This window comes from Abrus precatorius, unplaced genomic scaffold (genome assembly GCF_003935025.1).
Source record: "Abrus precatorius isolate BTA unplaced genomic scaffold, Abrus_2018 Scaffold3, whole genome shotgun sequence".
Classification (NCBI taxonomy): Eukaryota; Viridiplantae; Streptophyta; class Magnoliopsida; order Fabales; family Fabaceae; genus Abrus; species Abrus precatorius.
Window position 1 is genome coordinate 6,876,836 of NW_020874373.1, and position 27,754 is coordinate 6,904,589.

Below are 27,754 nucleotides of genomic sequence, written 5' to 3' on the forward strand. Positions count from 1 at the left end.
AATTAATGAAAAAAGTCATGAACGATAAATATAAAAAAAGCATGATATAAAGATTTTTAAATTTTTTCCAAGACAAGTCATTTAAAAATTTATATTTGACATATAAATTATTTAATTAATTTTATAATATTTTAAAATTCTTTCTATTACTGTCTAAATGCATGTAATATACAAATTTTGAATTACTCTATCTAAATAACTACCAACTTTTGTTAGTTTTTTAAATCATTTTATCGCATTAATACTTTTATGTATCGTACATTAAGTTGGTTTATATACATAGTTTACTGGTTATCTTTTCCTAAGAATAATTTTAGCTATACAGTAGTAACTGCCTAAAAAAATCAAATAAATAACAAGGAACTTACATGTGTTTGGTTATAATGATAATTTATTCATCTTCTTCTTCTTTAAGCTCAAAAACAGGAGGTAATAAATTTGTAGAAACATACATAGATTCAAAATATCGAGGAACAAAACATTAGAAGTCGGAGCACCATCTGATCGCAAACTTGTTCATTAAAAAATAAAATATATATGCTTGTTTCTGAAATAATGTTTTAATAGAATTCAGATTTCAAAATTCTTGAAGATTTGACCTCCATTCGATTAATATTTAGATGTTTCTTAATCTAGAATTCCTTTCTTTAAGGTCATAAAACATGCATGCAATCACGTTAGATTAGATTCCACTAGTGCTTGTGAAGAAGAAAGGAAGAAAAATAATCAAGTAGGAGAGAATTATTCGTGTAGGACTTTATAGTTGAACTTATTTTTAATAAATAATAATTTAATTTTGTTAATTTTATAAAAAATTTGTTAAATAAATAATTATGAATTCCTAATCATGCATTAAGCTAGCATGTGTTTTTTTTTTTTCATTTGTCAATCATGAAATATATTTTAGTTTTTTTTACATGTACAAATACAAAATTTTAATTTTAACTAAATTAAAATAGTACAAACTGTTTAATCGGAGTCCATATCTAATTTTTTAAAAATTTACTATAAGTTAACTTATTTAAGTAATAAACTTAATTTAATTTTTTTAAAATATTTAATTAATTAAATATATATGACTTGATTTTAAAAAAAAAATTATTAAATTTACTAAAATAACTTATTTAAGATTTATAAAATTTATAATAATATGTTAAATATTTTTTTATAAAAAATAATATTATATTATATTAAATAAATTAAAATTAAAATAAATAAAATTTGAAATTAAAACTTTAATCTTTTATTTTCATTGGAGTTGAAGTGTCCTAACTACATACCTATGAAAAAGAGAAGATACTATTTAATAAAATCTTTTGTATTAACGTTACTTAATGTATCTTTTTTTTTATTAAATCTTATGATTTATTTTAAAATAATATTGTTATTTGTATATTTTTATATTTTAATTTTGTTATATTTACTAAATTTAAAATTTATTTAGTTGTATTGTGTTTGTTGATGTAAGTCGTACTATTGTATATTTATTTACTAATTTATAAATTGATGTTAATTCAATTATATTTATTATATATTTAGTGATTTATTTATTTATATTAATGTTATTTAAAAGTGATAATAGAAATGTGCAATTTTATTATAAATATCTAAAGTGTTAAATCATTTTTTTATGATTTATTTATATATAATTTTTATAAAAATATATCTATTTAGATATTTTGATAGTGTATTTATAAAAATTTAATAGCTTATTAAATATTTTAGTACGAAATATGTTAATAAAAAAGTTATAACAGACTTAAAAAAAAGTTTATAATAAATAATAAATCAAACTCATGTTTTAAAATTTTTAAATATATCAAGTCTATTTATATAAAATCTAGTATTTTTAGATAATATTAAACTTGATTGGATAAAATAATATAAAAATGATTTAGAGGTTGCTAGGTTCTCATAGGCAAAAACAATTACATTAATTCGGTGACCAGTAAAATTTTGCTGGTATGTGTGTTAAGAAAAATATTATACTAATATTATTTAAATAATATTTATTCTATAAAAATTAATTTAAAAATAAATATTTGTAAGGGTGAATCAATTTCCACATACCAACAAAACAAATTTATTCACCAAAATCGAGTTGAAACACTCGAATTCTAAGTGCAAGTAAAGGAGGAATAGTCTCTTACTATTAACTCAAATAATTAAAAATCAGAGAGATTATACAGAGGAAAGCAATCTAAATGGAATATGGGAATTTAATGTGCGTGGCAGTTAGGCAGAAAAAACAAACGATAAAGGTATGCTTCTTCTTCTTCTTCTTCTTTTCTAAAAAAGAAATTTATGTAATTCTGAAAAGTACCTTATTTCATTGAAATGGACGACATTGCTCCTGGAAACGATCCCTCAATTCATAAATTGTTGTCTGGTAAGTACAATACTGGAAAGTTTCCACTCTGCAAAGCAATTATTAAATCCCATGTGACAATGTACTCTATTTAAGTTTTGAGGTGCAAAAAAGTTATCAAAATATATGACTCAGAATTATATTTATATAACAAAATAGTGTTTAATTCTTGTTAGAGTCTTTGTGTTCGTTGATCCAAAATGAAAGGACTTTGATTGATTCCTTGATCTTGCAGAGTTAAGTTCAATTTTAAAACTTGTGTGTATGAAAAAACACGGTTTAAGATTGATTTTTACTTTGGTATCCGACAATTACCTAGTTTGTGAAATGAGATACTTGACAAAATAACAATTAACTCTACAATTTTCTTTAACCAATCACAAAAAAACTTGTGAAATTGACTAAATCAAATGAAATAGAATATATAAAAATGTGTTAGAATTGGAGTGATGTGATATTGACTCGATGCACATCATACGATACATTACTGGCTGGCCACGTCATGTTTTGTGGGACATGAGAGTAAAGTTTGTCATTGCACGTCATATACTATTGATAATATTTTTTTATGATATTAATTTTTATTTATACACAGTTGTTAAATATGAAACAATAATATTCTTATATTTTCACCTGTAATCAAATCGAAGAAAACACTTTTTATATGCTTCCTATTACTTAACTTTATTTATCTTAAAATTCTAGTCCAGATACTGAAAAATTTTCAGAAAATTTTATTTATTTTTATTGTATTTTAGTAATTAAAAAAATGTGACCCCGGATAAACAGTAGCCATACAGTGGGATACTCAACATCCATTGGCCTCCGGTATTGTTAATAGAAATGTTAGTTATGCACTTTAAAAACATTTAACTGTTAAATTCAATCTTTAAAATATTTAACAATTGTATTTTTTGAAACTTAAAATCAAACCACGTATTAAATTAAAAGATTTCAATATATTTTAATTATATTCATATGCTAAATTCTCAAAATTAATAATATTAAGAAATTTGTTACTAGTGCTTAGAAGGTATTATAATGCTCTTAGTAATGTGATAATATGGTATGTCCCCATCATAACAAGCATCTGGCAATCTACGGTCAAGCCTTCAGATGAATACACGTCGCCATTTTACTATCTGTCGGTAAAGCCACCACCACCTTGAGACTCGAGACTTCTTTAAAACAATTGTTTTGAGTTTTTTTATAATGATATTTCTTATTAATATAGGACGTCCTTTTGCATTTTGCTTTTATTTCATCCTATTTTTTCTTTGTCGTTGCAATTTTCATGAGAGAAAAACACGTATAATATTGATTGCACCGTTTTTTCAACATAAAACATATTTTTTTATAAAATCCAATTTAAAGGAATGAAGTGAATCATGAACTCCTTGATTCCTGAAAATACAACTCAACCCTACATTTATAATTTTGTTTGAGCCTTTTCAAAACTATTGAATTTTAATACTAGCATATCTCAGTTAAACTGTATCAAAAGATTTTCTTCCATGAATTATTTAAATAAAAGAGTTGGACAAGAAAAAGAAAAGGAATTAATAATAGTACTCTCAATGGTTGCGCTGGAGCCTGGATGGAGCATGAAACTTGTGCAATCGTGCGTACACTTTAGGTAAAAGGTACCTACCTGTACTTTTTTTCTAATAATATATCTGAAGATGCTGTACTTTGAACTTAATTTACAGAAATTTTTCTGCCATAAAAGGGACTGTCTCGTGTCTTACTCCATACTAATGCAAGTATACGTGAGTCAAAAACCCTAAATTGTACGACCTTCTCATAACCTCTATTTGTTGCCGTATTTAAAAAGCAAGAACTAAAATTCGTATTGTGATTTTCACCAAACCGAAGCCCAAGAGGAGAAACCAACAATTGGTGTCTAGCCCAACAATCGTCTTCGAATAGATCGATGCAGGAGCGTTTCTTTATATGGTTTAGCTCCATAATTTTCCAACAAATATAGATTAATTAGATTGTATTTTTTACAGTGGATTTCTTGTTTTGATTACCCACCTTAATTTATTCACCCCCCCCCCCCACATCATATCATTATCGATATCATTATCTATATTTCTCTTTTCTTTTCTTTAATGTTTTTTCAAATATGAGAACCAAATATTAACTACAAGCTTGGTTTGCGTCTTTTGCCATTTCTCTGTCAGATGTAGCCTTGAGCAAGTTGCCACACCATCATGTTGGTTAGGCTGAGAAGCTTGTGAAATATGTTCGAGACCGGGACTCCTAACACCCAACACGAACTCGATTTCAATCTAGTAATATTGTTGGGGGGGTGCCCAACATGTCTGCGTGCAAGAATTCATGAGTTTTTTCTGTCCCCCAATCTTATTAGCCAATTTTCTCGCAATCCACAAGACACAGCTTTCAACATTAGTACCCCAATGTATAATAATGATAAATTTTACGATACTCTCTCTAAAAAATTAAAGACATTTTATGCTCTCTTACATAATTAAATTAATGATTTATTTGAAAAAACATAAACTCTTTAATTTTGAAAATATTAAAAAAATCACACTCTTTAATTTAGAAAGAGTATATAATACCTCCTTAATTTCAAGAGTACTATAGCAAGCACCAATAATGTATATAAAATGAACTTCAATATAAAAAAATAAACTATCAAATTAGTCTTGAAATGGTTTTTTTCATAAAAAGATTAAAGACTAAAATGCACGACTCAATCTCAAAAATTAATCTGGGAATTAAATTGCGATATAATATATCCAAAGTTGTTTCAAATGTTATAGTTTGGATAGAAAAAAGGGAGATCGAACGCAATAAAATGAAGTGTCGTGCAACCAATTTGAAACCTGTCTCGACCTTTCCTATCAAAGCGGCCATCCTGCCTGCTTTCCAATCCCAAAAGCCAAGTAGCAATTACTTTCCATGAATGAATAACAGTGTTGCATCTATATCTTGTATATGTGAAGGATTATCCATGATGAATGACTGTCCCAGGCGATCCCTAGCAGTCATCCTCAATGTAAATTAGTCAAGGAATAAAAAAAAAGTATACGTCAGTGAAGATTCAGCGTGAATAATTCATATTCAGCAATTGTAGTCATATTTATAGATAACTGTACATATTGACGAGCAAGGGCTAAACATAAGTTGCAGACACACCAAAGGTGGAGCCATATTTTCAGTTATTACAACTGTACTTGGAAAACTTTTGTGAATAAAATTACTCTAGCATCTTGATCTTTCCAAGAATCAACTTGCCTAAAAGCTTAAATTTGCATTAGCTAATGAATGTTTAATATCTCTAATAGATCTGAATGGATTGCGTGCTTGTGCAGTAGAGCACAAACAACATGAAAGGGTGTGGACAGAGAGACCCCAGCCAAACTAAGGGACAATAATTTATATCTACACAACGATGCAGTTTGCCAGAAAAGAATTTGACTTGAAAACCATTTTATCCCTGAAATGCTCGTAAGATCCTCAGAGCCTTTCTGATTTTTTGTTAGACTGACAAACATAAATAAGCAGCTTTTACTATTGCAAAAAACCCGAGTGATATGAGTGACAAATGTCCAGTGTAGATAGGACTCGCTCGATGTTTTCTGTAACTCCAAATATTTTGTCCGCCAAGAGCTTGTCTTTTTTTTCTTCCCCAGCTTCTGGTTTAATTAGTGATGTCAACTCTTTTGAAGTTCTAATACACAGCCATATATGGTTGATCACATGGTCCTGAGAAATCCACGAACTTCAACTAGGAAGCTATTAAGATTTTTCCTAAATCTCTGGTAATTTATTCGATCAAGGGAGGTAGAAAGCTGATTTGCACTTGTTAGCGTGTGCAATGCATTTGCCAACCTTGTCCTGAGTGTTGGATTTGCTTGTCTCTCTATCAATTCATTCCCCAATCTCTGTAAAGAAATTTACCAAAGACTTCTCAGGAACCATTCAATAAATGAAGATGGGGCGGGAATCATAGTAGGAATGCTTCAATATATTGTACGATAGCATAAAGTGTGAACATATTTACAAATTTCTATAAACTGATCGTAGGATTTGTAAAATCTTGTTTATGTTGGGACCAAATGTAGGATTTTTCCATGTAAGAACTAAAAGAAAGCAAGTTGGTGTAGAGACCAAAATTATAATTTAACCATTAGAAAATTAATAGCTGAGATTGTAACAATTTTAGAGATTGTATCACAACTGTTATTTTTCAAATCAACGGCTGTAACTGCTCTTTATTCTCTTTAAGTGCACCCTCTTTCCTTTAGAGCAGCCAAATCCAATAATTTTATTCACTGAAACAGAACATTTAAGAAATCTACCGTGACTTGAAAGGGATTTAGATAGAAACTGAGCAAAAATCAAGAAAACATATTCTTGATACGAAAAGTGTCTTGCATATTCATCATTGAAAAGAAAAGACAATGATATATTCATCTATAACTCATTTTTTATAACAGCTCAAACATGTTAGCAAACTTTTAAGAAAGCATGCTTTTAACTGAAAAGACTTGCATTGAATTTTTGACCAAATGCTAGCTAGAGAGACATACCTGATACAGGCCTTGCTCGCAAAGGATTAATGGAAGGAGAGCATCTGCTGCAACACTGATTAGATCAGAACTGAAATAACAACAGAAATGCTGTTAGGCAATTACAATGTGGTTTTGCAACAGTATTAGTTAAGACACAATATATTGCATTCACTACCATAAAAGTAGGAATTCAGAAACAAGGTAAGTGAACTGTGTTTGCAAGTCAAAATCATCCAACATATATTAAATACATATGAAATACTGATTAAAAAAAGTATGCGGGTATGCTCTAAGATGCTGCAGCGTTTGAAACTTTTCCCAATGTCAAATGCAATCAATCTCCCACCAGAAGAGCGATAACAACGACCAGCTAACTTGGTGACTAATACTATAGATACCTTCGTTTCACTGTGCCTAAATTATTCATATTGATAATCCTAAAACTTGCATGGATAAACAACCCTCCTCTCAGGCCCATACCATAGTGGGGTTTGGTAAATATAGGGAAGAAAAGGGGGAAAAAAATTTCCTTTATATTCTCACCTGTAATCCTCAAACAGGAGTAACTGCAGCAATGAACGGAGGAAACGACTCAAAAGACCTTCCTGAAAATTCCCATTTGAACCCTTATGACCCACAGCATTTGCACCCAAGCCTATATTACCATTACCAGTCTCCTTGTAGTGGTAAGAAGCAAGAGCTTGCAGAGCTCTCAGACACTTGCTAACCACATCAGCATCCTGCAAAGCAAAGGATAGAGTTCTCAGCCACCCATGGTAAGCACAATCACAAGTTACAAATTTGGAAAAAAATATTTTGATTTGGGAAATGTAGTACGCAGTGGAGAAACTTCCTCTTTTTTCAAAAGAAGAAACTTTTGAGGATATTGGAAATGCTAAACAAATGAAAAATTTTCTAAGCTTAGAAGTTTGTGTCTAATCCTTTGTAGTTTCTCACAGTTCCATCAAATATTATTTGAAGAAGAAAAACCGTGTGCACAAATATTACCTGATGGTGGAGACCAAAATCTAGGGTTCCAAGTACATGAGCAAAGGCTTCACTATTTAGTTGCGCAAATGTTTCAGGGTAAACCTCCAACATATGTGACAGGAGAGAAAAATACTGCAAACAAGTTCTACACATCAGCTTCTGGATAAGGATCAGTCTGTTGCTATTTCTACAGGGCACAGGAATATCTTACATCATGACAAAGTTTGGGATATTTCAGGAGGTCCATAGAAATTAGTGGGGCGACTATGTGAAGACCAAAGTAAACCACCTGCAAGGCCTATGCATTAGAGATCAACTATCTAACTTTGCATGAAACAGGTAAATGTAATAATGATATGACCTGAGATATGTTAGTGCCTTGGGCTTCAATTGAATCTGATGAGAAATCAATCTGCGACATAAAGTATTTTTCAGTTAAGTTGGACCAATTTTAGGTATGAGAGACAGGTAGATCTCTTTACAACTGCTTCTCTAAATAATTTCTGAAAGAAAAAATCTTTACCATGTCTTTGGAGCAAAGACTTGAAAGAAGTTGAAGAAGAGCTCGTAAATCTCTATACTTATCTGTTTTTGCCTCACTAAGTAAGCTGCTTGAAAGACTTAGCGATATCTGAAAAAAGGATCAAATGGAACTTCAGGGAGAAAATTTTTAAATAATGAAAAAGAAAAAGTGAATAAAAAATTTCTGTAGGATTTGTTCATAGAAAGCAAGAGTATATAGACTTTACATAATATATAATTAAAACAATTATATTGTTGGTGTTGGGATCACCTAGTGGGATAAGGATTTGTTGTTGTTGGGATCAAAGAGACAGGCAGATCAAAAGGGATCAAATGTAAATAAATATTGCTTTTTGTATCTCTTATGCCTCATTCTAACCGGTAAGTAAGTATTCATTGAATTCTAAAACTGCATGTATAGGATTGCAATGATTGTCCTTCCAACTATATGATCTTAAGATTCATATACAGTTTCAACCAGATTGAAGCTTCAATAGTATAATTAATTTTTATTTTATTTTAATTTTGAAAAAATCATATTGAAGAAGGAGTTTGAGGATACAGATTAGAAGTGCATGCTTCCCCAAGAAAATAAAAATCCCTAGCGAAAAAGAACAGAAAAACTATTTAAAAGAAAGATTGAAAAACCATTCATACCGTACTTCTTTACTTAATTCAAATTATCAGGTAACAACTGAATGCACCCGAACAATTTAGAAATTGTAAGCCACAAAGAAGCTTCTCCAATCTCAGAAGTACCAGAAAGAAAGTGAAACTAGTCAAAATGATCCTTCTCACCCAAAGTATTTTCCATTTAAAAACAACATCATTGGTCAGAGAAATTTACCTTGCCAATATTGTGAGATGAATACAGCTGAAGCAAACGCATGCAGAAATTAACAACAGCGGCAGTTTCTTGGGCCTCCAAGTAAGTAATTTGTCCATCAACCCAATCGACTACAAATTTAAGTAGCAGGTAGACAACTGCAGACTAAGCAACAATTGCGTATAAATACAGAATAACAAGATGTCAGAAACTTGAAAGTTTAGACACATTTGTCAAACTGAAAATGAACATGAAATAAAATTAACGTAGAAAATGGACAATATAAATAATATAAAATGTTTGCCAAAATTACAAGATAACCATAGAAATCATGCTTGTTTCAAGAGCATTAAGGATATTAAATTATGTCAAAATACCAATAGATGTGAATGCTACCTCATGTTTATACACTTCAAGAAGAACTAGTACGGGATTCATTACAGAGAATCCTAGCTCATACATAGATTTTTGTGTTCGAGGTTCAGAAGCACTTGCAGCTCCACGCAGCCGTTCTAACATGCAGCTGACCTACAGAATGATAATGATGATATTGAGGATGTATTTTTATCAAACATTGGAATGAAATAATTGTTTGTGCCCTCACCGAAAGGATGATATCTGGTTGTTGGGCAATACTTTTAAAATTACTCTTGCTGGACATGTCCACTATGTATGTTGCAATATGACCCATGAGATTTCTTACATACCTTGACATAAAAATAGACAAAATTCAGTGTCTTAGGCTTTTGAAACTATAGAGGAAAGAAAGTTAAAGTAAATACTCACTGGCTAGATGCCTCTGAATTTCTTATGCCTGAAGCTGAACGAACAAGCGTTTGTGCAAGAGATCGCTGAAGCAAGAAACTGATGGAATTAAAGAACAACCCATAGCAACGATGTAGTCGGTGGGTAGAAGTTGATAAAGTTCTTACCTGATGAGAAGTATCCAACAAGAGCAAAGTCTTTTCAGTGGAAAATGCAGTAGCCAGTTTGTGCCATGAATTCTGCATGTGATATTAGAAGTTCAAGAAAATAATGCTCAGATAATATTTACTGCATGTAATGTACTGACCAGTATTGGAACATAACCATTATTTTAATGATAGATGGAATTTGGGTCCCTTGTATGTCCTCTCACTTGCATACAGCAAATATATATATATATAGACACAGTGACACACACACACACACACACAAACTCCTATGTTTGCATCAAGATAAGACTTTGATGTGTTTGGTCAATCTAGAGGAACATATATATAAGTGTTGACTCACCAGAGTAACAAGGTGAACACATATATGCTTTTGCTGAACCAGTGAATGAAGTAATTGGTAACAAGTGAGGCCCTGGGTAAAAATACTTTGCATTAAGAACAACCAAAGTGCAAGGCGGTTTATCACTTATTCCAGTACCTTCTACGGAAAAACTTGTGGAGCTTATAGATTGAAAAAATAATTTTTAGAGGAAAAAAAATGGAAAAGAAATTATGCATAATAAATCAATCAAACATAATTGTCTAGTGTGCTAATACAGTTCAACCTGTTATTTAGCAAAGTTAGCAGTGGACAGTAGTTAACAGAACTGCAAGCAAAGTATTTCCTTTTGGAAGATAATATAAAACATCATTTGGAATAATTACTTTCATTCCCTCTAAGTTTCATATGTTCTCATTTAAGCTCATAATAATTTTGATTTGAAATTTCATATTCAAACCTAATTTTGTCAAATAAATAAATAAAATCAAATTGTAGTTTGTTCACAATCTTTAGTTTTGTCTGTATGTATGTATTACATAAAGAATTAGGAAACATATATGAATTAGATTTATTTTAACAGATATATATCACCAAATTTTAAACTACCACACCTATATGTATCAATCAAAGTATTTTCTTCTGGTGAGAGTGGTAGCATTGCCAGTGGAGGTAGAGACTAACAGTTGCAAGTGTACTGCACTAGGTAGGTTGGGTGGTTACTGGTTACAAATGGGTTTTATGATTTACAATCCATGGAGTGTGATCTAAAGACCATCTGCTTAATTCTTTGTTCTGGAACTGGAATTTGCTCCGTCTACGTGAAAATTGAGAAGGAAAATATTTATTTAGTTTTTATTTCAATTCCTAAGAAATTTTATAAAAGGACTAGACCATACCAAACTTGAAATTTAGAATTGGAAAGCCAAATTCCATTTCTGAAAGGTAGATTTCTAAGTCCAAGAGCCAAAGGAAGCCTTAACACCTTATATTATTCATATATTTTTTTATAAAAAGAGCTGAAAATATTCAGTGCCACACAAAGAAATGAGGAAATTACATGTACCCCACCCACCTTTATATTTCAGCACAATTGCATTTTGCCTCTTCACAAATATTTCACGAGTTCCCAGAAAAACATTTCCAAATTGGGACCAATTAACTAAACATATGGTTAGTTTAATCAATTTATAAATAACTTTCTCATTTTGGTAAAACAATATCTATGGCAAACACATTAACCAATTGTATGGTAATTGTTCCAAACCTAGAAATATCATTGTGGTGGTACTCAGCACTCCTTCCTGTTTTAGAATTCTTCCTAAAAGTTCTACCACAGTTAACCTCAATATAATCTATTTTAGCTAACAGCCTCAAAATCATTCAACATTCTATAAATTGTAATAGTAAAACAAATCACTTGACCTATTATAAATAGAAAAACAAGCCTGTATTTGCATTTTGGATCATGGACTGATAATCTCGTGTGGATGTTCAAATTTGATAGTCCACAAATAGATCATGTTTGTAAGAATACATGAAAATATCCAACAATATCTTGATCACATCTTAAAGTATCTTTGAATTATTTAGAGTATTTAATAACATTTAGATTGTATCCTAAAATATTTAGGGGATCTTTGAGATGATCTCTTAGGACTAGATTCCATATTTCCTAATATCTCATGATTCATTTCCTTATATAGTTAGGACTTAGGATTATGATTAGTAACAACAAGGATTATTGTTTTAGGTTTTATGAACATCATCATGTTGTAAAACAATACAATGCACAAGTGAATATTATTCAATGTCTCTTTTCTCCCTATTCTCTCCCTCTATACCTAAAATCCCATATTTATAACAATGTCTTTTGTGTAGAATCAGATTGATCATCAGTAGTCTCTACCACCTATATTATATATTTACATAATATTATAAAATATATTACGTTTGACATCTATAACAAAATATGCATCTAAAATCTGTAATGGTGAACATCCGATTTTGCACGTATTACTAAAGTATATGGATGAAAAAAAGGGAGACAAGTGACAACCATGTGCAAAAGAGAATATCCAAAATTGTTAAACTGATAGAAGTTTTAAACTCAAACCTGCAGATCCTTTTCCCCTGGATATGATGTAAGTGTGATCAAGGATATACGAACAATAATATCAAGAACAAGTTTCCCTTGGTTATGCTCTCCAAAGAAATTAAGCAAAGCCTTTTTCGAACTATGCTCATGATGATGACCTGAATCAACGATTTTCTCCCCAATCCGATCTGAAGACATTAGATATGTACGAGACCACCTTGCAAGGAACCATATAATTGACTGGATAGAACATAAATTTTAATGGGTGAGGGAAGCAGTATCTTGTCAGAAAAGAACCATAGAAATTGCAAAATGCAGTATCATACTCAACCAAAATGATTAGATTCAAATGAACTAATTTCACACTTAATCTCCAAATAAGACCATAATTTAAAACACTGAATCAGTAAAAATGGCTTATATTATCACAAATAATCAAGAATGACCAAGAGTAATTTCATTTTTTTTTATTTTTTGAAATATATGTAATTTGTTTCCCTAAAAGTACTACAAAAGAAAATGGTGATGTAGATCATCAGTATAATAATGTTCTTGAAAAAATACAAAACCTTTTAGAATAACCGTTTAAAGGATACATTGAACTACAATAAAGCTAGAGGACAACAAAAGCAACATATCCAAATTTGATGCCTATAACAAAGACATTTAAAATGAATATTGTAGGAATTTGAATCAAACACCACTCTCCCAAGTTTCAACCTCTGCTCAACCGTATTCACCTTCGTATATTGCCCACTGCTCTTCTTACTTTGGATTGAAATGTTCATTTCACCCCAAATATTTTCCAACCAAATCATTTCAGGGCCTGCTTTTTTTGTTCATTTTTGGGCCTACTAAAATGACTTCATTTTTTGGTCTGGGCCTAACTATCGGCTATGATGATTATTCAACTATTTCTTATTGTTATCTTTGAACTCAAGTACATATGGACCAAAAAACTCTAGCACACAGCCAAAAAACACTCAAGTGTGTAACGAAAAAAAAGAGAATATAGACCTTTTTTTTGGTCATGAGTATAATAGACCTAAAGTTACATGTAGAGCAACAGATTTAGTATTTAAATAGACCAAGGCTACTTAAATAGCCTGTTTCATCGGAGCATGGTTTGTTAAAATATAGTTAGGAGTTGTCTGATAGAAGAAAATAAAAATAAAACTCATTTATTAATATAGTTTTCAAAACTGTTTTTAAGATTAGAAAAAAAAATTAAATCAAAAAAATTTAGAGGCTATTTTTATTTTTTAGTTTTAAAAACTGAAAATGAAAAAATTATTTTTAATAATAGTTTTTAAAAACTTAGATTGACAAACAAGTTTTTATTATTTTTTATTTTTAAAAAGAGAAAATTATATTTGAGAAGAGCTAGATTAACATTACGCAAGATGAAAATGAAATAAAAGCATTACCTCCGTCAGTCGGGGACTAAAAACTGACGCTCTCATTTCTGGATTAAGGCACTGCTCAGCAAATTTTATGATTGAGCTGCATTAATCAAGAAACAATAAAATCCTTGACACAAGGAATTGCATCTAAGTGTTATCTTGATTTCAACATTCAACTCATCAATATCCAAGAAAGAACCCATACCTAAGAACAGCTGTTTAAATCTGAAAAAGTTAAAAGGCTAACAGAGTAAGAGACAAATGCATGTGCTCACAATTGGACAGACCGCATAGACACAGGTGTAAATTAAAACAATTCTTACAAGATAAAATCTCCTGTACCCCTATAATTAAGAGAGTTTGGTATTCTTTCTTATACGTAAAACAATCATTATAGTTAATTTTATGTTAATGAATAGTGGAATTAGTGATTTAGTTAAAAAAGATGTTAATATTCTCTAATTTTTAAGATATTAGAGGAATCACAACCGTTAATTTAAAGAGGATATAGAATACTCTATCAAGTTTACAAGTAACGTAACAAACACCTTACAAAGTTTGCCTTCTATAGGATGTATTTCTCACAAAACCCACCTTTAAATAATAAGTCTCAAACATGCATAGTCATGCCCATCAAATCAAATTTCATATTAATATGAAACTGCTTTGTACACCATTGACAGATATTTTTTTAAAATTAAATTACAATACAGATATTTTTTTAAAATTAAATTACAATATACTTTTCCAAAAAAGAAAAATATCAATTGTTTGATTACATATTATTAATATACTACAAATTTCCTCAAATTTAGTACAGAAGATAAACATGACATTGATAATTCAATAAATTAATTTATGAAAATCATTTTTTAAATATTTTGTAAGAGAAATTTTTAACAGAGCCTAAGCGAAAACAAGTCTAAATATCTGGATGAGGTACACACTACACACATAATTTACAAAGATTCTTTGCAAGAACTCAAACATCAAATTCCAAATCAGAAAAGCAAAAGAAAGTAATTTACCTGGAAAGTAAAATAACAGGATGTTTATCTGCTTCAACAGCATTAACAACAAATTGGGTTTGTATGGCATTAGGAACCTAATAAACATCACATGACAACCTTCAATCAACATTACACATTACTGTCAACAGTCACAGAATAATAAAGATTAAAGATAGAATTATAAGGAAATTCAAAGAATTGCTTTTTCTACATGTCATATTGGCAAATTGTTTATAGTATTAAATATTTTCCTCTCCCCACTCACCCCCACCCAAGCCTTTTTTTTTTTTCAAATTGAGTCTTTTCTCTTTAATATGATTTCTTTTATCCCACAAAAAATCTGAAGCACCAAAAAATAGTTCTAAGTTAAATATACAAAATAGGAAAATACAATTCACATACCAGTGGTATTTCACCCTCCCCTTCATCTGCAATTACATGACCAATAATCAACAACATTGAATAAAGTTCTTCCAACGTTTCAGTCAAGTCCATAATGCCCCTGCCCTACAAATGAAGTGAATGAGCTGAGTTATGGAAAAAAATCAAATAAATTAGCACATAATATTTTATTATAGATGGAACACAAACAAAAAAAGATGTAACAGATATATAAATACACAGAGAGAGAAGTAAAAATCTGAGTGGTATGAGTTACTGTTATTATGTCAGTATCATGATATTTTCTTATAGAACTTTAGTTTTTGCATATTTCAATTTGTATTTTTAGGAGACAACATTTCTGCCCCATCACTAAGAATTATGCAGCATGCAGCTTTTAGTCAAAGGAGAAACTGATTTATTATGCTACTTAAGTTATGGAGGAAAACTTTAAAATTACAGAATATATGCATTGTATCTTTAGCAAAAGAACAAGATAAGGATTGTGCGTTAAAAGTTAAAATTGAAAATGATATTATACCATAAGTTTTCAGTTTCAAGTACTTGAGATTAATTATATAAAATGATGAAAAAATTAGTGAAAATGTTTCTCACAAAATATAAGTTGAGTGGTTAAAGTAGAAAAATATATCAAAAGTTGTTTGTAACAGTAAAGTATCTATGAAGTTGAAAGGAAAAATTTACCACAATACAACAAACTATCTTATATAATAGTGAATGTTGTTCTTTAAAGGAACAACACAAAAAAAAAGTGCAAGTGATAGAAATGAAAATGCTAAAGTGAATGAGTGGACACACAAAAAAGGACAAAATACAAAATGATAATATACAAGAATATATTAGAATAATACCTATCGTGGAAAAAATGACAAATGGTTCAATCATGTGCAAAGAAGACTTTTAAAAGTGTCAATAAGAAGAGTAGATTGCATGACTCTAAATTGAGAAGGGTTGAGAGAATCTTAGATGAAGTTATTAAAAGAAATATTTTGATTAACTAAATTTTTGAAAATTTGATTTTAGATCGAGTTCAATAGCATCCTGTAATATATATAGCCGACTATACCTAGTAAGATAAGGCTTGATTGTTGTTATATATTTAGACATACAAGTGGTTTAGTTTGATAAATGTAAAAAGGATTTTGCTTTTTTAATCAATAACCAAAATAAACTAACCATCATATCGAAACTTCAAATTCATCAAAACCTCTAGTCATTCTAACCAGTTTCCATTCCACCATTTGATTACAGCACCATAGTGTCTTTTTATATACCTACACTCTGATTTTGTCACCTATGCTTGGTGTAAGGTGATAAACACCCGCAAGATATGTACCAAGCATTATTCAAAGTGTTAGAAACACATTTTTTAATACACTCTTAATTATTGATTAAAATTTATGATAATCAATAAATTTGAAATGAAAAAGAGTGAAACCCACATAAATTTTATATTTTTATAAATTTTAACTAATAATTAAAAGTGTGTTAGAGAGTATGTTGTTATCATTTCTCTCCTTAGATTTTGTACACCTCTAGCTTTGTATGATTGTATCATGTATGGGTAATGGTATAGATGAAAGTATGCTGATTCACAAATGTTTGAAGTTGCATTGTATCTTGATGGGTGTAAACCAAGAGCTGCTCCTGTTCCTTGTGAGAACATTTGGCAGGCTGGGCTTCCCAGAAAGATTGACTTATCATCCATGGACAGCCGAATGGAGAGAGAATCTAACATTCTAACAACAATTTAAGGGCAAGGAAAGTGGTTATTGTATGTTAACTTCTCCCTAATTATAGTTTAGTTACTAGAGCCCAAGACCATATCCTTATAAGACTTAGATGCTGTGGGTTGACTAGAGATGTTAAGCTGTTTTAATGTACTGTGCAAAGGAGTAGGGGACGTAGCAAAAGTAAAGATCTGAAGACCAGTTCCAAGTTTCTCACTATGACATTGGGCTTGAAAAAAAAAAAATGAAATGCACTAATACTTCAGGGTTGAGAGCAACTTGCTTAATTACTTTCCGGCGATTCCTTTTATGGAATGCAGTCTAGCAGCCTTCCTTATTTAGATTGTCACACATATCCTCAACTTCTTACATTGCTTACATTTTGTGTTTTTATTTAACAAATCTATAAGCACTTTTTGTTTTATCTACCTAAGGTAAACTGTTATAAATTTACATCCTTTAAAAAAACTCCCTCGGTATCTTGCCTCTCCCAACCCCCTAACTAAACATCTCAATTTTTTCAATCTGAACAATTACAAATATCAGTTTTTGCAGTTTGAACAATTGCATTACTAATCTAAATTTTTGTGGTCTGAACAACTACTAATCATTAAGAACAGATGAGGCAGCAGAAAAGCAAGTTTGTATATGACAAATCTGGACTCTCCATCCAAAGAAGTTACTCATCATTACAAAATATAGAGTCAAACCCACATCATTGTATAAGTTCCAATTAATTTTATCAAATCGTAAAGCATGTTGAAAAGAATGTATTAAAAAGTGTATAGATAACATTCCTCAAATAACAAAACCAACCTGATTAAGGCGTGCAACCCGCTCTGAAAACACTCTCATGAGCAAAGGAATTGTAACATCAATAGAAGCTCTCGCAATAAGAGCATAGGAGCTTAACCTTTCATCCATGGCTGCAAAGACAATATCATTAAAAGAAAAAAGAGGATATTCATCAGCCAGGTATGATGTATATTTGAAGTGTCAGAGACGAAAATTTATGATACTGTTGATAATGTTTGAAGAGATTTTCAAACAATAACTGGATGTGTTTAAAAGAAAACCATTGGAATTTAGTAAAATAAATGATATCGTACTGTGGAAAACTGGTGTAACTTAACAATATATAATATATATAAGGAAGTAGTTGCAACTGCAGGCACCGGTTGCTTGTGCAATTTCAGTTCATTTTGACTTTAAATTTCAATGGCATTAAATGAAGAAACAAATAAATCATTTTCAAGGCAAAAACTAATCATTTTCAGCACTAAATTGAATTCCCAAACAAGCCCAGACTAATCACGTAATAAAGTAGGATTCCATTTGCTGCCCATATCTTCTTTGTTACGTAATCTTTATTTTTTTTCGTTATTAGAACAACAGCAAAGGAATATCAACAATAACATAAATCACAACAGAATGTTAGCATGTGCAAGTTTTTAAAACTTTGTTTCATACCAGATACAGAAGCATGAAGATAGTCTGAATCACCCTCATCATTAAATGCTGATGCAGAGGCCACTAAATAAAAAGAAAATTCACATTATCATGAAATAATATGTGAGAAAAAGAAAATTTAAAGGAAAAAGACAGCATAATAGAAAGTTGCTAATGGGTTTTACTTCGTAGCTCGCATTCTACAATGAAACCAAAGAGATTGGCAGCTGCTTTTATCCCTTCAGGTGGAAGCAAAGCATTCACATTGATAGTATTTATTGGCTGGAGAAAAGTAATATATATAGTTCAGTTTAATGACTGGAACTCAACAAGTTTCAGAATTTTGATTTTACACTGTAGAATAGTCGATTTAGGTTCACAAAATAATATCAATAGTTAGGAAGAAAGACTACCATAAGTTTAAATAAATAAAAAAGCTATACACCTACACCATAACAGATAGGACAATAACATTAAAATTATGTAACAGGCAAATTGTTTTTTCAGATAGGAGAAAAGCTATTAGAGTTAGAGGAAACAAGATTATGTCAAATAATTCTATTTAAATGAATACCATTAGAATTGCAGTCCAAGTATCCAATAAGACATCACGTGCTTCCCAGCTCCAAGTCTCTTCTTCTGTGTTACTAATCATGAGGACTTTAATTACTTCAGACATCAACATTGACAAAAAAGTCAGCGTACTGATGTGCCTGAAGTATCAAAACAAAAAGTTTACTCACATCAATTTATTTCAACTATCATTATGGTTAACACTGAGAAACACCTACAATAGAAATTAAATTACAATTGCAATGACCTCAAAGATTTTAGCAGTCCGTCAAACATATAGGGGGTTGTTACATTTGCAATGGCCAATAATGCACGACAACCATCAAGCATCTCACTGAATGAAACCAGCATCAATTTGAGGGTCAAATATATATAAAAATCTGTGCAGGGATGTGTGTGCACAGGTAGGTGGGTACATAACATCATTATAGAGATGAATATCCTCCAAACCTATCACTTTTCCCACATTCAATAGCCTTTGAAACAGCATCAGGAGGATCTACCCACTCTATTATCCCAGATAGTAGCTGCAGAAGATGTCGTTCATGCATTTTTCCATCATCTAGATCACAGCACAAGGTCAAAACATTTGAATCAAGGATCACCATAAGTTGACTTTTTTTCTTTTATTATTTGGTTTGGAGGGGGGGTTGCAATGGTGATACTGAGAAGTGAAACCCTAAGACCGATCATGATCCTTTTAACAACAACTAATTATCTAGCAAAATCTGATAGCATGAGTAACAGTTTGAAATTTTTTTATATTGATGTAAGAACTGAAAATGTGGTAATAAATGTTTTTATATCTTTGAAGCAATATCGACTTCTATAAACTGAATTCCTATCCCTACAGTCTCATCCCACACTTTTCAGAAGTTATAAGTCTTAGAAAAGATAAAGTTTTTGCAAGGGCCAATAAGTTTAATTAAACACTTCACTGAGGATGATCTTACAATCAGTGAAACTACAAGACATCTTTGTCAAATTCATTCAAAGGCAGGTAAATATTTATCAACTTAAGACCACAATACTAAGAAATTCACATACAATTAGTATAAAGGAAGACATGGAAACACTTGTACCAGAAGGAAATACAGTTCCTGTTAACGAACAAAATTGTACAATTAGTTTTCGAGCAGAGAGTGCAATAGGGCAGTCAAGCCAGTAGCCTTCACATGTAAATTTCAGCCTCAATGATGCATATAACCTCAAAAGCCATCCAACATGACCACTTAAGATCAAGACATCATGCCAATCTGAACCAGGCTGCATGTAAGTCAAAAAGACAGAATAAAGGTCAATCAGTATGAGATTTATAGTCCACATTTCTAGTTATGATTTCAATCATGGTGTTTCATATTTACTGCAGATAGTAACCAGTGTGTTGTCTTTCGTTCTAACAAATGCATGTAAACTGTTAATAAGCAAACCAACTGATTACCTGCACTAGATGACATTCAGACCTTTTGGGAGAATCCACATCTTGTCTAACTCCAGCACAGAAGACATTTACATTTATTTTTGTCTCACTGGTATTGCAACGAAAATCCCAATTCAGGATTTGAAGCATGAGATCCATTGCAGCAGTGCAAACTTTAACCTCAGGTATGGCAGAGTCAGATTCAATAATCCTGTTTGTGACACTTAAAGCAGCTTCTTGTGTCCAACAGTAGAATGTCTATAATATAGGTAACGTAGAAAAAGGAAAAATTTAACATTAACTCAGTAAATAATTCTCCAAGTATAAAGAATTGCCAGTTATAATAAAACAAATTTTCAATGACTTAAATATGTTTTTGGCTCCTACATTTCACCAGTTTTTTATTTTAGTCCCTCCTAACTTTTTTTTTTTATGATTTTAGTCCTCAATTATTTTGGAACCAGTACTTTCAGTCCTTAGTGACTATAACCTGATGATGTGGCTAATAAAAAGACTATCATGTGTCAATTATTTGTATAATCATGTCAATGAGAGAGACCAAAACATCTAAGTTGCAAAAATATAGGTACCAAAACAAGAGAAAAAAATTTAGAGGAACTAGAATCAAAAGAAAAAAAACATAAAAAGAAGAAAAAAACTCATGAAAATGCAGAGAGTAAAAACATATTTAAGCCAATCTTCAATTAACTCAGGAACAGAAAACTATTAACACAATAAAAATTCAAAACTAGAAAGACCTTCAGGTAGTCTCGCTCAAGTGACCTTCTACACTGCTCATGAAATTCCCTTGGAAGGCCCATAGCACTTGAAGTAGATGGAGAAAATTCTGATACCTATATAATAAATAAATCAAATGCTAAAAAACAGATAAATTTACCAGCTGAAGCAATAAGAGGAAATGGCTATAATTTCTTAACAATAAAATAATCGCACACCAATGATTCAAGGAATTTGATTCCAGCAAACTGCACATCTACTCCATGAATGCCCACAATAGCCTGGTTCACCTGCAGTATGTGAAACTGTCAGTCATGTACAAATTACAAAAGGTGACTGTTTGAGAGCAAATTAATAGTCCTGAATGGATATCCTAACAGAATTGTGTTACAATTAAGAAAAACGCATAGAGAAGAAAAAACAAAGAGGAAGAGCATTAGGTTCTCATAAACTGTAACACTCACTTCAAAATTTGGGGAAGACTTTGGAAGATGAGAAGGGATGGGGTTCAGGTAAGGTAACAGATACAATATTCTTTTTCTAGTAAAGTAGAAGAAGAAGAAGATAAGACTGTGTCCCAATGTCCTCACTATTTAATTACAAAATGTCAAAATGATTTTGTACCGCACAAGTAATAGATTTCAAATGTTCGAATCCCATACCAAACTGGCATATAGTTTCTGTTCCAAGAAAAAACCAACCTATCCACTCAAATTTACTCCAGTTGTTCAGTCATCAGAGTATAATCAAATCTGAGGGATTTGAACAGCCCACCAAAGAATTTCACACATATAATTAATGTTATGATAAAATTCTTCATTTTGAGTCCATAAATATGAGTAGAAGGAAGAAGCAGACATGCAAAAAAGAATAATACTGAGACCAGAGCTGAAGGAAAGGAAACTATAACTAGAAATAAAATATTCTGGCACCTGATAAAAGAGTGTCTCCTTCTCTGCAGCTGCAAACTCAAGCCTACAATTAGAAAATAGTTGCCAAACCTTAGCCATTACGGATCTGCAACAATATATTAACTTTTCTTTTTTGGGAAAATAAACAACACGATAATATATTCCAAAAATAGAAAAAAGTTACTACCATGCATTTAAAAATAGAACAAGTCCAACACAGGACATATCTCTAAATCATTTATCATCCATGTAAAACTAATTCAAAGCTTGTTCATAGTTATTATAGTAAAGTCAATATCTAAAGGGGACATAAGTCCTAGAAGTTCATGTTCTGCACCTATTGCATTTCATTTTAGGCAGCATCAATATGTTGAATTATAGGTGCTATTTTTGGTAAAGGAACTTATGCTTATGTATAAATGGATCTCTCTCCAACAGTCATACACATATTTCAAGGGAACCATGGTTTGTTGATAAGCAAGTGAAGGACACTACAGGTTACTAATGAGGAGAAAGTTAAGTACTTTTCTTTATAAAACCAGGTTGGGATTCTCATATTGTCAAAATTCACCCAATTCAGCCATATCATGTTAAGCAAAATATATACCTACAGTAAAATCTTTATCTTCCCCCTCTAAAAAATTGAAGAAATTTGACTGGAGTCAAGAAGAGGTGAGACCTTGTATCCATCTGAAATTTTCTCTGTTTCACCATTAACTTGAGCTCACCACCCATCTTTTGCTAGGGAATACAACCGGAATTTAAACCAGTATAACTCAATACGAGTTTAGTTTGCACAAATTCAATAACAAATATTTTTATAAAACGCATATTTTCCACAGAACTCAACCACAAGGTCACAACTCACAAATCATCCTTCATTGAAATGAATAAAAATGAGAAGAGTGCACCATTGAAACCTCAATAATCTTAAATTTTTGGACAGTATTCCCATTCAAGTCATTGTTATGTGTAATATCCAGAGAATATGATTTCAACAATTTCATATTATATTTCAAAATAGGTTAAAAAAAATTTATGACATTCAGTATAAAAATATCATCTTTTTATGAATGAAATGATCTGACCATTCTAATTCGAAGTCACTTGGAGCTTTTGAAATTTGAATGTCCTCAGCCTACTGCAGCCACATTATTATGGTTTGGGTTTACTTATTGAAAAGAGTTTTGAATTTTATTCCATAGATACATAATTTATAGAATCACATTACTTTATTGATACAGTAATATAATTTCTTACAAGTCATTGATATTTATTGAGAGTGAATAAGAATTTTAACACCAGTTTTTGAATTTTTATAGTTTTCAAATAATTTATATGGATGCACTAAAGTTGCATTTTCCCTAGAAGACTTTCACAATTTGACAAAATCTCATCAGCATCTGCACTCACTCCCATACCACACGCTGGTGACTCAAGGTCTAAGACAGACAGTATATAGCATCCCCCTCCCCCTCTCTCCCTCCCAGAGCTAATTATTCAATTCAACAAGAACCTGGCGCATTCCTCCATTATCTTCACAAAAAAAATGCAGACATGCTAAAAGTTTGTGACAAAAAGAACTGAGTGGCCACAAGGTCAGATATACAGGTTACTTACCAACCCCTCTTCATCAACTGAGTAGCCACAGAAGAAACCTTTGCTTGGACATAGCCATCAGGAGAACTAGCATGTTGCATGGCATAGCATAAACAAAAACTGCAAGTAGCATATAAGTAATAGATCAAATAGTAGAATGATAGAGTCTGATTGAGAAACGTCTTTTAACCATCAAACAAGTGATACATTATATATATTTGACTCCCAGCTCAAGGCAAGGATTAAGGAACAAATACACTATTTGGTACATGGTTGCAAGCACAACATGTAGAGGATCAATTAGTAAACTTTAAGAACAAATGACACAACAATGTTTTCCTCTTTTAGTATACAAGAAAAAGTCCACGTATCATTATTATTATTAATTCCAGAGTTCAAGTTAAAGTGGTATACATAACATCAACTGAAATTAAAAAAAAAAGGTAATAGAATAGTTCATTTCTTCTAACCTAAATCAACTTCTTCACCATTCTTTTGTTCAATAAGTCTTGATAAGCCCTTCTGAATCATTATCTCAAGATTTTGCCCATACATGCAAGAAACCTCACACACCATAATCCTCCCCCCCCCCCCACCACCACCAAAACAGATGCACACAAATGGTGACTGCAAATTGGCTTTACATACTATTTCGTTCAAAGGACGGAAGAAGAGAAATTTTAACGGAGGGTAGAGATACCTTGTTTGATTCACAAAAGAGAGGGGAGGAAAAATAAGTAAATTTACTATTATAAGTTTCTAAGTTTCTCTCCCCTCCAAATTTTCCTAATTTTGAAGGGGACATAAAATTGAGTAATGAGGAATTTTAGCCCCCCTCCCATCACTTCCCTTTAAAAATTTGAACTAAACATGAAATATTATAAACATCACTCCCCTTCAACCAAACACTATGTCAGAGAAAATGTTGTTCCAAACCAATTAAATGAGGTTGGGTCTTTTTTAGGAGAAATTATTACTCAACTCAATCAAAATTTGGTTATGGTTTGGGTTATGTTGGGGTAGAAGAGTTCAAAATTATTTACTGACACAACCCAAACCAAACTGGTTTATTACTAACCAATTTAATTTATGGATACCCAACCTAACCCATTTTTAAACTTTGGGTGGGATTGGGAGGATTCCACATCAACTCAGACGTGTGCCCCATCCCTACCAATAAAAAGGAAATGCTGTCAATGGTACAATACTTTTTTTGGGTAATGAATGGAATGACAATTATTAGGTAGAGAAGAAAAATGTTCGTGATGTAAGAATTCAAAACAGTAAAAATGCTTGTGGAATCAAAGACTATTAAAAACCTAATCAATCCTCTTCTGTCATCAGCGGTAAGAAAACCCCATTCTCTAATAGCTGCTTCTCGAATTGCAGCAGCCGCTTGAAACCTTGCAGCTGCCACCAGGGAATTTTCTACACAGACAAATATGAGTACAAAATCAGCATAATCTAAACCAGAATACAAAAACACCAAACAAATCAGTGTTTAGAATGCTGAAATTTAAAAAAAGCCATTAAATAAAGCGTAGTGAATGAATATGATGGACACTGGACAAAAACTGTTCCAAAACAAAATCATCAGTGAGATGCCCCATATTTTTACAGAAAAAAAAAATTGATAGGTGAGACACACAAGCACCAACACAACAGCACTTTGGCCAGCAAAGAAACCTAGAAATGTCATCTGTCACAATTAATAGAACTTCTGTTTGAACATTATACAGGACTTATGTTGGCATTATACATCAGAGATTCTCTAAAGTTCTGTCCATAGCCATGCAAAATCTTTTACGCTATGTTTGAAAGCTTTTCAGCAGATAGGAAGTTGGGGGAAGAAAAGGGAAAATTGATTCTTCCTGGTTTTATACTTTAAGTAACGGGAATTTCTTCCACTTATTTGGGAGTTAAAGTTAAAGAAGAAGCTAGAGTTACATCCCCTTATTTAATTTAAAGTAAAACCGTTCCCCCTGCTTACCCAAAACTCAAAGGAGAAAGAATTGTGGGGCCTTGAGGGGGAAGAAGAGGACAACATCTCCCCCTCTTTTCCCCTCCATAAAAATCTTCAAAACAAAGTTTTGGGTAACTTTCCCTTCCTTCTACAATGTACTCCACTGACACAAGGAACAACTAAATTTCATTATAAAATATAAATATCTAAGAAACTAATGAAGTCTTCAGTAAATTATCTGAAGTATAATTTTCCTGTTTTAAAAAAGAAGTAGATCCTGCACTGTCATGATTTCACTTTAAGTAACCTAAAACATTGACAATATGCCTATCAAGTATCAACACATATAATCCAAGTTAACAACACACTCTTGCTTGTCAGTGATTATTTGAATTTTTTATTTGGCAAACTAGTACCATTTGGATAATACAAACAGCAGATAGTTTGTGTGCCATACAGCAAACTCACCAAGAATGAATTGGCACGTCTTATATGGCTGAGAAGATTGGCCTAATGACAATATAACAGCCTCAGAAGCTACTGGATTGATATGCATCTGAAAATAAATGAACAAGAATAAGAACATGAATATATATATATATATATATATATATATATATATATATATATGTATGTATTTGCATTCCTATGAGTGCATACTTTAAATGAAATGCTTGCAGATTCTCTATTCCTTCACTACACCCACATGAATTTGAAGTATAAACTATAAAGTGTTCTAGAAAATATCATCTTCAAGAAACAGTAGTGAGATTATGGCTCTTCCCAACTCATTTTGCAAAATTTAGTGATACATTGAAACAGAGAGAGGAAGAGATTCCCCACAACATTTCACGTGTCACATGTGAAAGACATGTGCTAGTCTTCATCGATTTTATTAATGAGCAATACGCAAATTGTTAGCATGCAAAGAGATGGGTCAGAATAAACCAAAAAGAAATAAACAGAAATGAGGAGTTAAAACAATTTCTTAATCGTGCAGCTTGAGAGCAGAAGAATGTTGAAAATCTCAGTGAGTGCTAAATACATCCATTGCTTGTCAAATATTTTCCACTAAATAATATTTCAGAAGCAATATATTTGCAATGTTCCTGAGTTTGACACCTGCACTGTTTGTCTGTTTCCAATAGTTTTCTTACTGGAGAGTGAAAAAAAAAATGTAAATATACTACCATAAGTCAATACAACATGATCATAACTTTTGCTTAAAGTGAACACGATTATGCTATTTTAACCTTCTATTTTAACCATCAAAATATCCAAGCTAGTTTCATACAAAAAAGAAGAGACTATAATTGGAACCACACTGAGCAGTTAAATGTGAAACACGTGTTGTCGGAATCTTTGCATTTGCATTTCGATCCTCACTCAATCTGATTTCACATCTACAGAAAAATGAGCTTGAGATGCATACCTGTACTTTATTTTCTTCTTTACTTTTTAAAAAGATATATACGGAAAGATAATCAGTAAAAAGAGTGAGTAAAAAAGGAAGAGAGAATGAATGAAACCTGAATAGAAGTGCAAGCGAGCTCAAAGGTTCGCATGGTAGACTGAAGCTCAGCCAAGTCTGTGGTTGCTGTAAACCCTTGCATCTTCGTGCGATCGGAATAAACAATGTAAAATTCTTAATCGCGATTTGTTCAATTAGTTTCACTTGCTGTTTTTAGTTTTAAACATTGATGGAAGGATCACCGCGAATCCCGATGATGATAAACTTGGGAAATGAATCGATCCAAAAATGAGAAGAAGATGGTGCAGTGAGGGAGTGGTGTTGGTGTAGTAGGGTAGTACTTGGTACTCAAGTGAAAGAAATATTTAATTCAACAATCCTAAGAGCAGAAGGAGGGTGTGCTGTGCCCCCTGCGCATGGGCTTACTCTACTGCTTTGGTGTAAAGCATATACCCAACAAGTTTCCTTCGCTGTGTCTGC

The 27,754-nt window shown here is 31.5% G+C and overlaps 1 protein-coding gene across 7 annotated transcripts; it reads right to left on the reverse strand.

Moving 5' to 3' along the window:
- Positions 1–5,441: 5,441 nt before the first annotated feature.
- On the reverse strand, positions 5,442–27,754 carry LOC113861166 (exportin-4). Of its 7 annotated transcripts, none has more exons than XM_027493800.1 (32): positions 27,333–27,754; positions 26,272–26,359; positions 25,160–25,268; positions 23,862–23,960; positions 22,263–22,305; positions 21,549–21,620; positions 21,351–21,439; positions 20,614–20,850; positions 20,255–20,438; positions 19,623–19,734; positions 19,420–19,506; positions 19,174–19,312; positions 18,785–18,881; positions 18,621–18,683; positions 17,967–18,076; positions 15,421–15,525; positions 15,037–15,113; positions 14,033–14,108; positions 12,624–12,845; positions 10,529–10,600; positions 10,186–10,257; positions 10,040–10,104; positions 9,858–9,960; positions 9,650–9,781; positions 9,275–9,418; positions 8,429–8,536; positions 8,267–8,317; positions 8,117–8,194; positions 7,924–8,037; positions 7,459–7,655; positions 6,934–7,003; positions 5,442–6,285 (listed from the first exon to the last, which is right to left on the reverse strand). In XM_027493800.1, the coding sequence occupies exons 7-32, from the start codon at positions 21,411–21,413 to the stop codon at positions 6,097–6,099; spliced, it is 2,967 nt and encodes a 988-aa protein (XP_027349601.1). In that variant the 5' UTR covers positions 21,414–21,439; positions 21,549–21,620; positions 22,263–22,305; positions 23,862–23,960; positions 25,160–25,268; positions 26,272–26,359; positions 27,333–27,754; the 3' UTR covers positions 5,442–6,096. The 7 variants fall into 7 exon arrangements, with proteins under 7 accessions (XP_027349601.1, XP_027349597.1, XP_027349596.1 ...); XM_027493796.1 differs by having other exon boundaries at positions 18,621–18,668; positions 21,351–21,446; XM_027493795.1 differs by having other exon boundaries at positions 21,351–21,446.

Bases quoted from the DNA above. Each gene is read 5' to 3' on its own strand.
- LOC113861166 (XM_027493795.1), bottom strand. From the start codon at position 27,416: ATGCAAGGGTTTACAGCAACCACAGACTTGGCTGAGCTTCAGTCTACC. The intron at 20,851-21,350 runs GTCTTTCTAGTT...CCTATATTATAG, and splicing joins TTGAGCGAGACTACCTGAAG to ACATTCTACTGTTGGACACA. The intron at 19,735-20,254 runs GTACAAGTGTTT...GCTGTGATCTAG, and splicing joins AGGAACTGTATTTCCTTCTG to ATGATGGAAAAATGCATGAA.